Source organism: Juglans regia, chromosome 1 (assembly GCF_001411555.2).
Source record: "Juglans regia cultivar Chandler chromosome 1, Walnut 2.0, whole genome shotgun sequence".
Classification (NCBI taxonomy): domain Eukaryota; kingdom Viridiplantae; phylum Streptophyta; class Magnoliopsida; order Fagales; family Juglandaceae; genus Juglans; species Juglans regia.
Genome location: NC_049901.1, coordinates 40434616 through 40451963, shown reverse-complemented (window position 1 = coordinate 40451963; position 17348 = coordinate 40434616). Strand labels below are relative to the sequence as shown.

Sequence of the window (17348 nt, the reverse complement as noted above, 5' to 3'; positions counted from 1 at the left end):
ATGACACATCATCCTTTGTTACCACCCATTTTGATCGATGTTAACAAATTCCAAGCCTCTTGTCTCTTGCTTGTCTCAAGATGACCATAAAACCCTGTTAAAAGCCACTCCTGCCTCCCTTCATTATCACATATCCAAGCACAAATATGCCTCTGTGCGAAATTCAAAATCTTAACCATATCTTCCTCTTTCCAGAACAACACCAAACCACTCCCTTTACCATTCATTTCCACCCCAAAACACCCCTCCACCCTCAATCTTCTTCTTATACTCTCTAACCTTCTTGTCTTCAACTTAGTCTCCATCACAAAAATACACTAGGCAGCTTTTCCTTTATTATAGAGCAGAGGTCTCAAACTGTTTGAGGGTTGCCAAGCCCTCGGTAGTTCCAACTAAGTATTTTCATAATGCTTGGCGGGACTGTTTAACAGCCTCCGCCAATCCTTCTTGTGCTACTACTACCAACCCTTCTTTTTTGATTTTTTTTTTCTTTTTTTCTTCATCTCAACATTACCAAACAGATCTCCCTCACAAGGCCTTTTTGTGGATAAAGATTGGATCAACAAATCAACCTTGTTACCCATGGCCCGAGCCCTTCTCTTCCATGTTTTACCACTCTTCACCAAGTCCCTAAGAACTTCCTCCTCCACCCTCAACTCCCCTTTTGAAACTACCTCACTATAAGGGACATCACTCCCCAATCTCTCAACCCCATTTTCCTCATCAGTTTCCTTCAAAACACTATCTCCACCATTTTCCTCAACCCCTTCACTCATTTGCTTTTCAACCCCAACAGTAGCTTGACTCACCAATTGAACCATCATCTCATTTTCTCTCAAACCCTCATTTCCACCTTTATGGCACGACTCTGCCTCTTCCCCCACCTCAATTCTCCAAGACCCCACTCTTCTAATGTCTCCACTAAAACGTGGACTACTCCTCTTCTTCCCCACTGAATTCCCCCTTAACCAGGCCCCAAACTGATCCTCTCTCTCACTACTTTCTTCTCTCAAATCTTTCTTCTCAAGACAGCCATAAGAACCATGTATGATCCTACCACATGAAAAACATAGAAATGGAAACTTTTCATACCTGAATGGAATCCACATACTTCTACCTTGAGCTGAGATAGTTCTTCCTCTCGCCAGAGGCCTTGTTAGATCCATTTCAATACGGACCTTTAGGTAACTACCCCATCCACTCCCACCTCCCTTCACATCAATATCCATCACCTTCCCCACCGTATTTCCCAACTTCTCACCTTTCTCATTTGTCATAAAAGCAAGAGGCAGGTTATACATGTGCACCCATAACTCCTCATGATCAAAACTCATCTTCATCGGAGAGGTGAAACCATTGAACATTTGAAGCACCATCATCTGATTGTCAAATAGCCATGGCTTCCCTCCCCACACTCTCTACTTATCTGCATGGTTTGCTAATGTAATAACGAAAACGTTCTTCCCCCACCTCTAGAAACTTTGCTGCCCTGCTAAGTTTCCAACCAGGCTTCTTTCTCCTTTGGTCCTTATTTCCTCAGGTATGTCATCATCTAACTTTACATTTAGCTTTTCTTCATCCATTAGCCTAAGTTTGTCCCACAGTACCTCCAAATTTTCCATCATCATCAACCTTCTTCTCACTCTCTTCTTCCGCCAAAGCTTACCTTGACGTAAGAAAATCCACTCGAACCACCTTGCTCCACCCTCAGTCCACCAGAAATTGTCAGAGGATCACGCCCATTCACAACTGCTTGCCCATCCTGCTCTGCCACTAATTTTGTTAGAATCTTCCTTGGGTACAATACCACCCACTTCTCCTCTCTTTCCACTAACGGAAAAGAGAGAAAAGACTCGCCCTATGACTGATCACCAGGCAACTAGCATGAACTATATTAGAAAGCATATGAAGAATATAACATATGAATTTATGCTATTTAGGAGCTTGATATTCATTTAAAGGGACATTCACTTTGAATTTTCGTACCCATTTTGACCTATCATTCTTGTTCATAGTTCCATATCATTACTTATTAAACAACCTTATCTTTCTTAAAGCAAAAAGTCAACAATGGTTTTCGCTCATTAAAGTTTTCTGTGAGAGACGATGAACTAGATGGCTTTGTACTTTTACATGATAAAGTAGTTGCACCAATTAGATCCTCCATTTTTCTCAGAAAGTTCTCAGACCTCTCATAATGCTACTCTAGATTTGTACAGTTTCTCCTTAAATTCAAATCTTAAAGTACTTTCTAGTCATTGATATTCTTACACGACACTTCTTTTGATGCACTATATTTTTTCAAATTATTTCCACCAAGGTGCTTTATTTTTTACCATGCCATTCTTCTACAAATGAGGCATATCAATAAAACTATAGAGTACCGCTTATTTCTTTGAGAAAAAAAAAAAAAAATCCTTTTGAATTTATAAGAAAGGACAATTTCTTTTGAACTCATGGGGCTATTGCAAGAGGCTATTGATACCCATAAAAACCCATATTCCCCACTCCGATGAATGACATTGTGCAGTGCTCTTTATGAACAGAAGGTCAATGTAAATATATGGAGCAAGTACTAGTCTAAATATCTTCCTTGTTTACCATGCTATGTTGGACATGGCCACCAAGAATGTTTTTACATCCTACCCGTATTGTACTCACATCTTATATGGTATTCACTTAAAAAACGTTTTTATTTCATTTTATAAATTTCAAATGCATGCTTAATAGATACTTAATAAAAGTTGAGATCACAACATCTCAAAATAACTAGACAAGTATTGACATATGAGTATGAGCTACACTTCATATAATTTTTGAAAAGTTATTTCATTTTGCACCCCAAACAACAACTAGTCTTTCTTAAATCAGTTGATTTTACCTCAAACTATCAGTCAATTTACACCCCTGTGACTTCGCGAGTGGCTAGCCACCAAAAGTGGCGACTGGCCACCCAAGGAATATCTATTCCTCCCATTTTAATTTAGAGGAATAGCTATTCCTCGTGAGTAATGGTTATTCTATGTAATAGCCATTCATTCTCTTGAAAATGAAACATTAAGCAAAAGAATAGCTTTCTAGCACCCTGTTTCGCCAACCAATGCACCTTACTGTCGTCAGCTCAGGGAAAACAAAAGGTCATGTCACTAAGCATTCTATGTACTGACAAACGGTCCAACGTTTACCACAATATATTGAATCTTTTGTACTCAAACAGGTCAACAGGTCAACAGCTTACCAGCAAAAGATGAAAATCAATTTCATAAAAAAATGACACAACCTTGTATTCCAAAGATGAGTTTTGAAAAACTGAAGGGGACAAAAAAAAAACAGCCATATGCCAAAGATGTAACTGAGTACTGATTTCATTTCAATGAGAGTTTTCTGGGCGTACAATGTAAATTGAAATGAGACTGTACCAGCAGCGTGTAACAATCTTCAAGGTCAGGTTGACATGTAAGCCGACTGATTAAAAAACAATCAACTAGATCATCAGTAGCACCAATGCGGCCAAATAAGGCAAGGGATGCGTCATGCAATGGAGGCAAAACTTCATTCTATAGGCCCTGCTACCAACCACCAAATGTCTGAGTTAGCAACTCTTCATCTATGTCAGTGTTGTTTCTCACTAGCATCCTGAGAGGATTAATCTGTACGGAACATATCATATTGTGGCTGGAATGTCCCAGTCGAAATGTAGGGGAATATAACCATGCAAGCCATAAACAGTGTGAACTGCATAAATGTGGAGAAATAAGATAGTTACTACACATAAAATATTGGACGGCAAGCGATGACCAAACCAAAAGCATGTTAGAATACCAGCAGGGGAAGTGTGAGGAAACTCCATATTGGCCATAAAGCAAAAGAGAACCTGCAAGAGAAAAGCTCAGCAATACAGGAGTACTTTCAAGCACAACACTTGATAAGTTCAAATAGATTAAGCATGATGGTTCCTCTTACAAGCAAAAGGAGACTAGTCCAAGAATAGTAACGAATGGCAAAGCAGATACACTATTCAGTTCCCATTTCTCGTCCAACCTCCTGACACTCCAAGCCGACATACTTGAATAAAAGAAGATGACAATATTCAAACCAACACCCACCATCCCAAGGTACAAAGGCAATCTGCAAGGGAAATAAAATATTAAATATCATTTTGTATCAAATGAATAATACTATCTCACCAATGGCCTTATAACCTATTGTAGTTCTCCTTTCAAAGATGGATGAAGCCCCCCCAACACCTACTCACACATAACCTCAATACAGTAATTTCTTTTTTGATCAGCAACACACAACATAAATCCAGTAAAAATGTATAAAATGTCTATGCTCCCATCCCTAGGGTGTGAGGTCTAACGCCTCAGGAGCTCACCATTTATTCTAAAAAAGAACAAATAATAAAGGAAAATCACTCAAATTAGTAGGGGTAGTGAGATGCTAGTATGAACATGGTTTGGGTAATAGAACCACTAAATGAATTGCACGTACTTCACAATTTTCAAGTCTCAGAGTATCCATAATTTTTTATTCTGCATGAATTACAAACTTTAGCAATAAATCACAAGCATGAACCCAAAGTGCCTCATTTTTTAAACTTCACAGCGGAGGCATCAATAACCCCAGAGGTTAGTCATTTGTTTTGTACAAGTCATTTGGCATAATCCAAACATATGAACTGACTAATCAGTACAACTCTTCACACCTCAATAATCCTCGAGGTTAGTCAACTATTTTTTATAAGCTCCAGGCATAATCCTAACGTCGCAATTAACTAATCAGCACAACAAACATAACTTCACAAAAACTTGAATTTATTTAATTGCATGCAAAGTTCTACGTTGAATATGCTATTAAATAAGCTTCCTAATGTACAATTGAGAAGCACTTGTCTAGAGCTATATACCTCGGTTATTCTAATACCGCAACTATGCAAAGACTAAATTACAAAACCAAGTAATATCATAGTCCATTCTAAGTGAAACTCTGTTTGTATTCTGATTTTTTAATACCTAACTCTATCGTGTAATATCATTTAATTTGTTATTTCTTCTCACGGGATATAAGATAGAAAATACTGCTGATATAAAGTAGACCTCAAAATCCAAATAGATTATATTGAACATGTATAATTTAGATATAGATGCGATAAGCCAACAACAACATAGAGAAGACTTTAATAGATACATGTTTTTTTCTTTTTTATAAGTGCATCCAAGAGCACGACATAGATACATGCTGACATGCTGTCTACTCCACCCCCAGCCCACCCAAATAAAAAATCCATAGGGTATTTTAATTAGGAAAAAAAAAACCCATAACTCATGTTGACGTCTCTCTATGTTATGACTAATAGCCAGACAACAACCTGTATTTCAAGTGTTTTCAATGCAACTGCATACTTTGACACAACACAATGCATGCTCCATGTATTTCCGAAACAATTTGAAATCTAAGAGAAATGACACACCTCATAAAAATTTAAACTTTGGTTCGATCCAAATGCACAAGTTCAAAAAAATAAAAATATATCAAAAGGTAATGATTACGCAAACTATTAAAAAAATTAATAGGGATTCAAATTTGGAAAAAGGCAAATTTTTTACCTTCTAATTCTGCCATCATGCCACAAGAGATATATAAGATTGGAGTGCCCATCACCATAGTAAATAATGAAAGTTGCTGAAGCAAGCCAAAGAAAATTCTCCATAATCTCAATCCACTTCCTGTTTCTTGGACTTGCAGGAGATGCAGGACGGGACCTTGAGCATGCATCATCCTCAAGGTCATCACCACTTGAGGCATATCCCTGGCTGTGCCTCTGCCTCATGTATCCACCCCCAACCGGCGTCCCCCCAGACATATTGACACACTAAGGAAAACTACACAAACAACATGCAACACAAGAATCTCTTCCCGGAATCAACAAAACCTCTCCTATATCCAAATCCACCGATGAATTGAATGCTCCACAAACCTAACAGAAGATAACAACCAAACTCACATGTAAAACGACAATCTACAAAGCTTCTCCCGTTTCAAAATCACTAATGAATTCAGTTCCAAAAAGAATCTAGAGAGTATCTGTATCACTTCACCACCTTAATCCCCAATCAATATCACCAGAAAATCCCTACAATAATCTCCAGCGATTGAATGCACAAGAGACAGAGTGCAGTAAACCACACGTCCCTCCAATCACCAATTTCCGGTCAAACCAAAAACCGCGTACCGAATAGAGCAAAAAAGACAATGGAATATAAAAAATACTCTCGCCAATCAATAAAACCCAATTCAAAACGCAATTTTTTTTTTTGGCAAAACCCTTATCAGGAATTTATTCCATACAAAGAATCAAAGACCAAGAACAAAAATTTCACAAAACAAACCCGTTTAGAGGCCCAGATATCCCACGCCAAAACAAATGCTTACGATTCTTCGCACCCACATTCTGATATCAGAATCTCTTCGATTCCCACGACGGCAATTACTTCGGTTTCTCCAATCCCAGTCTTGAATGAATAGAAGAAGTAGTAGCAACAAGAAAACAAGAACAGTAATAACTAGAATCCAAAAAGGGTCTTGCGGTCATTGGGTCCGGAGCGTGTTGTGTGTGTATATGCCTGTAAGGTGACGAGAGGGATCTATGTGACAAAACTTTCAACTATAAAGATGTGATAGGCAGGGGAGTTTGCAAGCGATACGTTTCGTGCAAAGAATGTAGGAGTAGTAGAATCTTCCATAATAATTTCTTTGAAAAGAACCCTTAGAAATTTATATATATATATATATATATATATATATTTTTTTTCCACGTGTTGAAATTGGATTAGAAGGAAATGAGAAGTCAAGCTACTTTTCATGACATCTGAGCTGTTATAAGTTCGAAGGCAACTTTTCTCTCCTTCCTGGTCTTTTCTTAAGGCAACGTTAATGGTGCATAGTACATAAGCAAGCAAGCATTTGGTGGACAAAAATTTCATGTACTGTTATTTTTGAGTATTTTTTGCCTACTTATCAATATGATTAGATGTATCACTTTTTTTTAATATAAAATAATTATTTTAATTAATTACATAAGTGAAATATATAAAAAATACGTAAAAATATATGTATATAACTTAGGGGTGTGCGTGCTTGCTCTCCACTCAAATATGCTGTTGATATCTTCTGGCTCAAGTTGCGTCAGGTTTCCTTTTTTAGGGATTGAGCTTTGATTACACTCAAATCGTTGATCAAAATCAATGGGGCTCTTCTTCAATTATCATCCTCTTCAATTATTGGACCAAATTGAAAGGTGCAATTTTAGAGAGAGAGAGAGGAAACTCTATAACATTTAGATTGTGTTTGGATATTGAAGTGAGTTGAGTTGAGTTGAGTTGAGATGATAAAATATTATTAGAATATTATTTTTTAATATTATTATTATTTTGGAATGTGAAAAAGTTGAATTGTTTATTGAGAATTCCTACAAGCCGGTCGGTCCAACTATCCTCATATAACAGCCTGCCAATAGTGAAGGAACACCTAGACATTCCACCATAATTATTGTAAACTAGCACTACATAGAATACTCAACTACTGCAAAAGAGACAACCCTTACGCAGGCCCTTCCCTTTCGCAAGAGACACAGCTCCCTCCCCTTCGCCCACCTTCAAATCGACACCAACCCCTTTGCAGCCCCTTCGAATCACAACGGAACCCCTTTCAAAGACCCAACCCTTCACAGCTCGCAGCCCCTTCTTCCTCCCCTTTGCCGTATGGATTTTTAATGATCTAGATGTACTTAATAATATTCATTTCGGCTATTTATTTTAGGACATATAAATTTCTTGTTATATTCTTGGATTTGGATTTGGGGTTGTTAATGTAATTTGGAGGCCGAGGAATTTGAGATAGGAATCTTTGAGGGGAGGTTGGGTGGGTTATGGAAATGGTATTTGAAATTGCAGAGAGTGAAGATGTGAAATGTGATGAAGATGAACAAGGCGCAGATGGAAATGGTGTATTGGGCTTTAGAGAGGATAAAGTTGGAGCTACTGCTTCTAATCGACAAAGAAGAAAATGGACAGGAGAAAAGCTTGTTTTTGCCATTAATGGAATGGTTATCCTCGAGGAAGAAGACTAGAAGAAGACCAGACTTTCAATTAAAGTGTGAATCAATTTCAATCCCATGTGTACGACTCTAGCGTGATTATGGTGTGATTTCTGAGGTGGCAGCTTCTAAGTGGAAGGCTGTTATTCCTTCAAAATCAGACCGACCGCTTAGAAGCGGCTCTGCTGTTTATTATATTTTGTATTGAAATTTGAAAAAGTTGTAATGATAAGTTGAGATGAGTTGAGATGAGTTTGTTACCTTAATTCTGACTACGAAAATACAATAATAGTCTCCTAACGTTTCTGTCCAAGCAATTACAGAGACTAATTGGCAATTGGTATCCGAGCAGCTTTATCATAGTCCATCTTACACAATCATGTGCCCGTAACTACATTATCTTGGGAGTTTCTTAAGATGGAGGTTTCTAATCTAGAAGTCATTTTCCAGCACCCCATGTACTCAGCATCCCATTGGTGCTTGTAAGATGCGAATTGAAATGAAAGCGATGATATTTGAAAGGAATTAGACATCTTTGATATGATATAAGAAGTTGTTTCAGTGATATCACATGGTAAAGAGGGAAAATCAAGGAGTGAAACAGCTTCTAAATTGATAAAACCGTTAAAAAGCTGACATTATATGCAACAAGGAGCTTATCCTATTTTTGAGTGTCGAAAGGGAAAAAGAAAGTACATGGAAGGTCATTAGCTACCACCTTGTTAGACCCTCACGTCGAGTTGCCTCTAAAGAGGCCGCACATGCCCTAGTCATGGTGGAGACATGCACCTTGGCTAGCCTACAACCAGGCCTTGGCTCGTGGGGTGACACGCACGGGGCGCCCAGCATGCATGCATGCCTTGGCCAGCGCGATGGCACCCACGGGGCGCCCAGCATGCGGGCTAGCGAGGCTAGCATGTGTGCAGCACAGCACCGCGCGCACATGCGCGCAGCACAGCACCACGCGCATCAGGGGGCCGCACGCCCATGCGTGCAGCATGGGCGCGCGGCATCATGCGCCCCAGCGGGCCACACGCCCAGGAGCTTCCCAGTGCGCAGGCCAGTGCGCACATTAGTGGGCTGCGTGGCCCTACGCGCACCTTTGTGCGCAAGACCATGTGGGCGGCCATGCGCCGCACAGGCAGTCCAGCCCCCGAGCGCGCGCGCACGCCCGCGTGCCCATGGCCCTCCTGCCATACGCCAGCACGCCCACACCCAACCTGCCGCACACCAGGGAGGCTAGTGGCACGCCCCATGGCGTGCCATCCAGCGCACGGCTCCATCCCGTGCCTTGCGGAGCAGGCCAGTGGCATGCCCACCAGGCATGCTATCCAGCGCACGGCTCTAGCCCATGCCATGCAGCCAACGCCCAAGCCACCAGCTTGGGCCATGCCGAACCACTTAGCCATGGACCAACCAACATGCAACCACTTAGCCCACCATGGGCCTGTGCATGTCACACCATGGTTTAGTCCATGGCTCTATCTTATTGTTTTATTTATTTAATTATTATTTACTTTCAAGAGACCTATTGGGGATTTCCAAGTTGTAACTTATAAATAGGACCCTTAGTCATTTCATTCACATCTTTTGGCAAATTCCTAAGAGGAGAGACTTTTGTTTGAGAGATCACAAATCGGTGCCTTTGCACTTGGGCTTTTTGGGTGATATTCGTTGATCCTAAGAAGAGGATCACACTTTGCAATTCTTAGAATAAGTGTAGTTCGTTTATCTTGTTCTTACAACTTGATTCAATTCATGAATCCAAGTTGGTTTATCAATATATGAGGTTTATTCAATACTTGTGCAACTCGTGAATCAAGGTTGAATTATCTTATTGTTCTTTTTATTATTCAAGTCACAAGTGTTCTTACTTGTGTTCTTGAGTGTTCTTCACATTGTTCTTGGTGTTTATCAATAATTTCGGCTATTCAATCCATTTTGCTCATAAAAGTCGACTAACCTAGTGTTAGTCTACTTTCCATAAATTGTTGGATTCTTCCAACCCTAGTAGCCGAAACTCTTTTCCCATAGTGACCATATTCCATTCGGCCAACACTTCCCCAATTGGGAATAAACCTAGCCGCCCACTCCACTTTCCAAACTAGGATTCGTATAATTTAGAAATCCCTAGTTGACCCAAATACTTATCCCATTCGGCCAAAGCAGTCCAATTGAGTTTCTTAAATTTAGGAACATTCCATAAATCATTCCCAAGCTTGTTTGGCCAACCCTAGCCGCCCAAGCTTTGCCCTAACTTCCAAACCCTAAACATAAACCCTAGCCGCCCATATCCATACTTCCAAACCCTAAACCTAATCCAAAGTGGCGCCAACCCTAATTCTACCCCATTGCCGTGCACCACCTTCCCATTGCTACCAAACACCTTACCAAACCCTACCACCATTCCATTCACCCATACTAGCCTAAACACTTGACCAAATCCCATCCAAGTGGTCATCTTGACCACCATTGTTGGAGAATCAAGCAAGAGAGGAACGGAGGATTGGTCATCACATCAACCCTATTGGCGTGGAGAACATAATGTTTAGGGACTTGACCGAGATCCCTAACTCCACTGCACAAGCTCACCAAGTCAGTCCATCACACATCTAGGGACAAATGGCCTAAGAACTTCCTATATTCTGATGCACCATCAGAAATGTCCATGTGGAGCTTTCGCTCCTCGATGCAACTATCCTCCATGACCAACCACTAGGAGATGCATCCTTGTTTATCTTCTAGGTCCACATGCACCAACAGACTAATTGTTTGCCGTGCTCCAGCTTGAAGGATAGGCATAGGAAGTCCCTGTACACCTTTATTCCCACCGAAAGAGCCTCCTTATGAAGCCAACCAATAACTTGGCTTGCGACCTGTTTCAAAAATCCAGAATGTGTTGTACCTACTCTACAAAAGGAAAAAAATAAAAAATAAAAATTGTTGCACTTCTCCTTCTACATTGATGTAATCATCATTTACCACCTTCTTAGTTCGGAACTGTGACTTAATGACACTCTTCACACTAGGGTTGTTTGATGTATACGCTTGGCAGCATGCGTGAAGACTAGACGGAGGAACCTTCATGAAGAGTGTCCATGGAGAATGCCAAGTTTGATGAGATATCAACTGGAGATAAGGGACCCTGCAAATCTACAGATATGAACTAAATTTACTGAGGAAAATGTCCAAACACATAAAAGAGAAGATTGTGCTCAATGAAAGTCAAACAGAAATATGTCTATACTACCTTTTCCAGCTCCATAAGAACTTTGTTGGAAAAGATTCTATGAGCCAGAGACAGAGAAATGACCCAAGAGACCAGACCCATTCTTTGCCCCCTGACCAGATACTTGCGTATACATGCAATCGGGTCTGTCCTTCGCAAAAACATGCTCATGGAAAATCTGTTGCAGGTATATTGCATAACTAATATGATTGGGAAAGCCCCACATTTTCCTAAGGGTATCATCTTCTTCCTCTGGTAACTTCACTCCATCTAATGAGTCCAAAAGTAAAATTACATTTTCTAAATTCTGAGAGCCTAAACTTTCAGCTGTTTGATCTCCTTGACTAGATGGTGCAAGTGATATAAATACAGGGGTTCCTTGACCTATGCTCAACTGCATATAATCTTCTCGTATACCAGTCACATTAACACCTAAAGATGGTTTAATTGCTTCATGATTGACCAAATCAAACACCTGGAGAAGCACCAGGGGTAAACAACAACACAAAGAATTATGAAAAAAGAAAAACACAATTGAGAAAAAAATATACCTGCTTATCAAAGATTGCTTGATTAACTTCATCAAGGAGTGAATTTGTTTCTTTAACACACTTGTCATCACTTACAGATTTTCTCTCACTTTCTCTTTAGGGATGGTCCAATGAGGAATAAGTTTTAATTTTGTTGGCTTCCGTTGGTGTATCACCCGAATGTCGACCAAGGAAACTAAATTGGAGAGAGTGGCGTGACTTTGAAGGTAAATTTACTGAAAGCATGCCAGCTGAGTCATGGTCAACATGAACAGTAAATAGAGATGATGGACGGAATACAGCTGCTGGATCATAAAGTGAATTGTCAAACAGATCAATTGTGAAGCCTTCACTTCCAGGAGCTGAAGCTTCCCCTCACTGCCTTTTAACTTTCCAGTTTTGCTGCAGTCTATCCGCTTATCAGGACATGAGTAGAGGATGCTGTAGAAGAACTAAACTAAAAAGATAACCCATGTTTGGTTGCAAATAATCTCAAGAAAGTTTTGAGAAAATTTTTTCTTTCAATCCTAACTCTTTTAAACACGAAAACAGTTTTTTTGTCTCTTAAAAAAATCAATCATTTGCCCCAGCTTATTGGTGGGGGGGAATACATCACACAAAAATTTTCTTCCCAAACATATTTTCAATAGGTCTCACTACTTTTACAATTCCCAATAATATATATATACACATATAATTTTTCTACTCAAACATATTTTCTACAGGCCCCACCACTGTCATAAAACCACAAAAAAGAAAAGAAAAAACTCATCCAAAAATATTTTCTCATTGATTTCATAAAATTTCAGGAAAATCTTCAATCCATGCATTGTATCTGAATTATGCATCTTTAGTGCCTTACCAAATTTATACACATGAGCAAGTTGAGAAAAGATGTTTTATCACGGCCCTATGATATAGTAATATAATTTATTTTGTGAATAAAGTGTGAAGAGAGAGAGAGAGAGAGAGAGAGAGTGAGAGAGAGAGATGGGTCTCAATGCCTTTCAAAGTCATGTACATCAAGCCTACAACAGTAAGCTTTTTTTTGGGTAACCTTATAACTGCAAGCTAAACAAAGAATAATCGTCATTACTCCAGTATTTTATAGCATGTAATGCAGGCTTTAAAGCAATGTAATGTACTTGTTTGATAGTGTAACCAAGACAGACTCACCTAATAAGAGCATCATAAAATCTTGCTTCCCGAGCAACTTGCTGTTCCAAAGCTTTAGCAGAATGATTAAAATATTTACCAAGATGCTGTATCAGAAACAAACAATAAATAGAAAGAGACTTTCAACAATTACCCAAAACAATATGAAGAAGATGAAGAAGTTCATTAGCAATCCTTTCATTGGATGACTATTAGCAACTCCGACATATGTAAACTTTTTATTTTCTTGATAAGTGAACTCTGACATGTGTAACTTTGCCACAGACTACATTAAATATGTAGCATGAATTGTAAGGAATAAGGATAGAGATTGCAACATAAATGAGTGAGAGAGAGTACGCAGAAGCATTGTAGCTTGGTTGCTGCAGATACAGAAAGGTCAGAGAGTGTTTCATTAGGCAATGGTTTTCGCCTGGTCATGTGTTACAGCATCATTCACTTTTACCTGTGGATGTTAATTTAAAGACAAATTACACATGCAAAATAAATCCAGATTTGTTCATGGCTCACAAATTCCTTTCCAATTAGTACTCGCAACATTTGTGCATCTATAAGATCGAGCAAACACCAAATCAAAATCAAGCACTTAAATAAGTTATCTTAAACATACCACTTCACGGCATTGATAGGATCAAAGTGGAAAACCTAAAATCATAACCTTCTTTTAGTTGCTATCACAATGGATGGCATACTAAAGAAAATGCAAAATGGGTCTTTTAGACTCAATTGAGTCTACAAGTTTTTAGAACTTTCGGGGTCCGCTTGTCTACAAGCTGTTCTATGAAGGTGTCATGTTATATCAAGGTGGACATGACATAATATATGCAAACTTATAATACCGGAATCCACAGAGAGCCACTAGAAGTTCAGGTAACTTAAAGAATTGTGGCTCTTGAGGTAACTAAGAGCCAGCTTTTTTATGAATCACATGCCTCGTAACAAGGGCTTCCACCCTTTGGCCTTCTTTAATTGAGTGGACGGTTAACAAAATGTGGGGATCAATTACCCACCCGCGGGTAGCCCAAGTGGTAAGGGCAAACTTGTGTGCATGAGCCCCATGTCACAGGTTCAATTCTCCCTGGGATCAAACTGCGATTTAAGTGGGAGGCCATGGCGGTGGATTGCTCTGCTGGTCTCCCTGGGGGTTTAGGTTCATGGGTGAGTCCTAAGGGCTCTGCCGTGGGTGGTTCCCCAGTCATAAAAAATATGTGTGGATCAATTATATAGGTTGGCCATTTAAGTCTTCTGTTCATCTTGAACAAGCATTACTACTTTCTGATCTATCATTAGATTTGTTACTTATGGAACCTATGTGTTGAATGGCCACACAATTTCCACTCCCTCCCTCCCTCCCTCCCTCCCTGCAGAAGGGGGTTGTTGACGTCATAATCTTGCTGCACAACCTATTTCTTCCTTGGTTATGGCTTTCTCATGCTAAGGATTGTTTAGCGAGATGGTTTGCGGATGGAAGGTTTCTTTGTTCCCTCCCTCAAAGTTTTAAAATTTTGCATGGAAAAAGTCAAGGTTGACAGACTCCGTGAAGCAATCACTACACAATTCCCATTTGCAAACACACTCGACCAACTAAGGTGATCATCATAATCATTAGCATTCACCACTATCCTGGTTCCCAACTTCCCCGCACAAGAATGTAATGCAGAACACGTCAACTAACCATTATCAGAAACATAACAGTTACCTCTGATGTATATAAAATTTATGATACAGTATGAAGCTATATTGGATTGAAAATGAGGGACTCACGGTGTTGATGAGATCTATGATGACAGAGAGCTCCTGATGAGCTAACTGCAAATTCTCCACCATGCTCTGTCATTGCCACGGTGTCGAACTCTCCTTCAAAATATTCTTCTGCTTCTTCTTGTCGTCTTTCTCCACCGCCGGATCAGTGAAAGCCGCTCCTCATCGTATCCTACATCTCTATTTGAAAAAATAAGTACAATAATATTCATGTCGTTGCTGAGATAACCGAAGAAAGTAATACAGAACTGGAACTTCGTCAATTATATTGAAACTGACTACTTGATTATGTCATTTAGGGTTAGTCTTAGAATCATAGTCACTGGATGAGCATAAACACAATTACAAAAACTGAAGAGTAGAATACACTTAACCCTTCTCTTTGGAAGTCCAAAAAACTGAGAAAAAGAGTAAGAAAGTGATATTTAGAATCTTGATAAATACATTGTTTGGTTCCTTTTCTTATCTGAAAATTTCTCAAAAGCCAAACGAAGTTTAAGCTGTGGAAAGGGAAGAACAGTACGGAGGGAAGCGTTCGATGCCGTTTACTTTAATTGCGTCCAAACGTTAACGCTTGATGGGAAACTTGTCGAGAGAAACAGTCCAGATTCCCGTGCATTTTCTCTCGATGATTTTTCCCCGGGGAGAGAAACCTCGCTGTTCGAAAGTCAAGGCCTGGTTCGGAAGAGCCGAGCCCATGCTGATGGAATTGTCCGGACTTTGCTTACATTTAGCCCAACAGCCAGAATCACTCTTTCGCAAGTGCAGTCGTCCTTTCTTCCCTCTACATTCGAATTCGATTAATGTCCGGCACTACAAATAAAAAATAAAAAAAAAATCTTATTATTATATTGACGTAATTTAATATAACATGTTATATTATAAAATATTTTTTATTATAAAATAATTTTAATATATTAGATAAAATCACATTAATTTGTCTTTTCTTTCCTCTTCATTCGAGTAGGTCCTGTTTGGATACATAAATATTCTCAATCTATTTTATCTCATTTCATCTCATCTCTTCATTACAATTTTCTCAAATTTTCATATAAAATATAATAAACAATTTAATCTTTTCAAATTTTAAAATAATAATAATAAGAATAAATAATTATTATAATAAAATTTTATTTAACTCATCTAAAATCATCTCATCTCATCTTACTATCCAAACAAACCATTTGTCAAACATAAAAAAAAAAAAAAAGAGTTCATGTATTGATATTGATGTAACAATATATATAGTACATAAGATTATAAAATATTATATTTGATATATTATATGAAATTACGTTAATTTATAAATTTATTTTTATAATATCTTCTCTCATATATTTATTTTTCTTAATTTGATAGTTTTATTTTGAATATTCATTTCTACATGTAAGTTGGTGTATAGGATATGCATATTTTACAAGATGCCGAAGATTTCTGCACTGAATTATAAATATAACTTTTCATTTTATTAATTAAATGATCCATATCATGTACTTATGTTGTCAAAAAGTCTAATCATATGATCATGAAAAAGATTCATATGAAGACAGTACCTTTAACAAATTCTGGAAAGAGAAAATATAAATCGCACTCTACTGTGCATAATAGCCGCTGCACACTAAGTGTATTGGGTGAAAAAAAAAAAAACCACAGCTCGGGTGTGCTGCGGATATGGGCTGATGCCCAGAATAGCTCTTCTGAAAATAATATCATGAAAAATATTCAAATTAAAGCTGGCTTCAAAGATTAATCATGCAATATTGGTCTGATTTTAACAATATTGTTATGTGCAGGATTTAAAGTAAAAATAAAATTTGAACTTGAGTTTGATTGGAAAGATTGTTATTAATCATCGTTCTTTTATTGTTTTTTTTAATATGATAATAAATAATAAAAAAATTATTTAAATAATTAATATTATCTCCTACCAATTATATGTCCATCTGTTGGTCAACAGGGAGCTATATATATACATTTATATTTATATATATAGATATAGATATATATGCCATACTATAGATTAGATTGATTAGTAGGACACACACATATATAGGCTAGCTAGCTAGCTAGCTAGCTGTACATTTTAGGAAGATCTCGTAGTATTGCTTCTAGAGTTAGGCCGGAAAGCATGCAAAAGTCAAGCACCGTGATCTTTTAATCCAATTCCACCTTGCCAACTCAAACCTTAGTGGAAACAAGAAATTGGATGTAGTCTCGTGAAGAAAAGCTTTGAAAACCTTATAAATGCATTACAAGCGATTGCATATGAATGCGTAGTCTAGGCTTCGTCATCGCATTTGATCTTATCTCATCTAATTATTATAATTTTTTTAATTTTTAATACAAAATAAAATAAACAATTTAACTTTTTTAAATCTCAAAATAAAAATAATATTAAAAAATATATTCTAACAATACTTTATTTAACTTTTTAACTTTAATTTTAACTCATCTCATATAATCTGTAAACACAAACGAGCCCTAAATTTTACTACGATGCATATAAAGTATAAGAGAATTACTATCGTCATAAAATTTTTTTATAAAAATAAAT

At 38.1% G+C, this 17348-nt stretch overlaps 1 protein-coding gene and 1 pseudogene across 2 annotated transcripts; both read right to left on the bottom strand.

Annotated features, from left to right (window-relative positions):
• Window positions 1-3338: 3338 nt before the first annotated feature.
• LOC109006255 lies at window positions 3339-6749 on the bottom strand. Of its 2 annotated transcripts, none has more exons than XM_018985468.2 (5): window positions 6393-6749; window positions 5610-5980; window positions 3964-4128; window positions 3823-3874; window positions 3339-3735 (listed from the first exon to the last, which is right to left on the bottom strand). In XM_018985468.2, the coding sequence occupies exons 2-5, from the start codon at window positions 5864-5866 to the stop codon at window positions 3646-3648; spliced, it is 564 nt and encodes a 187-aa protein (XP_018841013.1). In that variant the 5' UTR covers window positions 5867-5980; window positions 6393-6749; the 3' UTR covers window positions 3339-3645. The 2 variants fall into 2 exon arrangements, with proteins under 2 accessions (XP_018841013.1, XP_018841014.1); XM_018985469.2 differs by having other exon boundaries at window positions 6436-6738.
• Window positions 6750-10924: 4175 nt separating this feature from the next.
• LOC109006256 lies at window positions 10925-15493 on the bottom strand (annotated as a pseudogene).
• Window positions 15494-17348: the final 1855 nt, after the last annotated feature.

Coding starts and splice junctions, on each gene's coding strand:
- LOC109006255 (XM_018985468.2), bottom strand. CDS start 5,866: ATGTCTGGGGGGACGCCGGTTGGGGGTGGATACATGAGGCAGAGGCAC. Junction 3,875..3,963: donor GGACTAGTCTCCTTTTGCTT/GTAAGAGGAACC, acceptor TTTCTCTTGCAG/GTTCTCTTTTGCTTTATGGC. Junction 3,736..3,822: donor TCCTCACACTTCCCCTGCTG/GTATTCTAACAT, acceptor ACATTTATGCAG/TTCACACTGTTTATGGCTTG.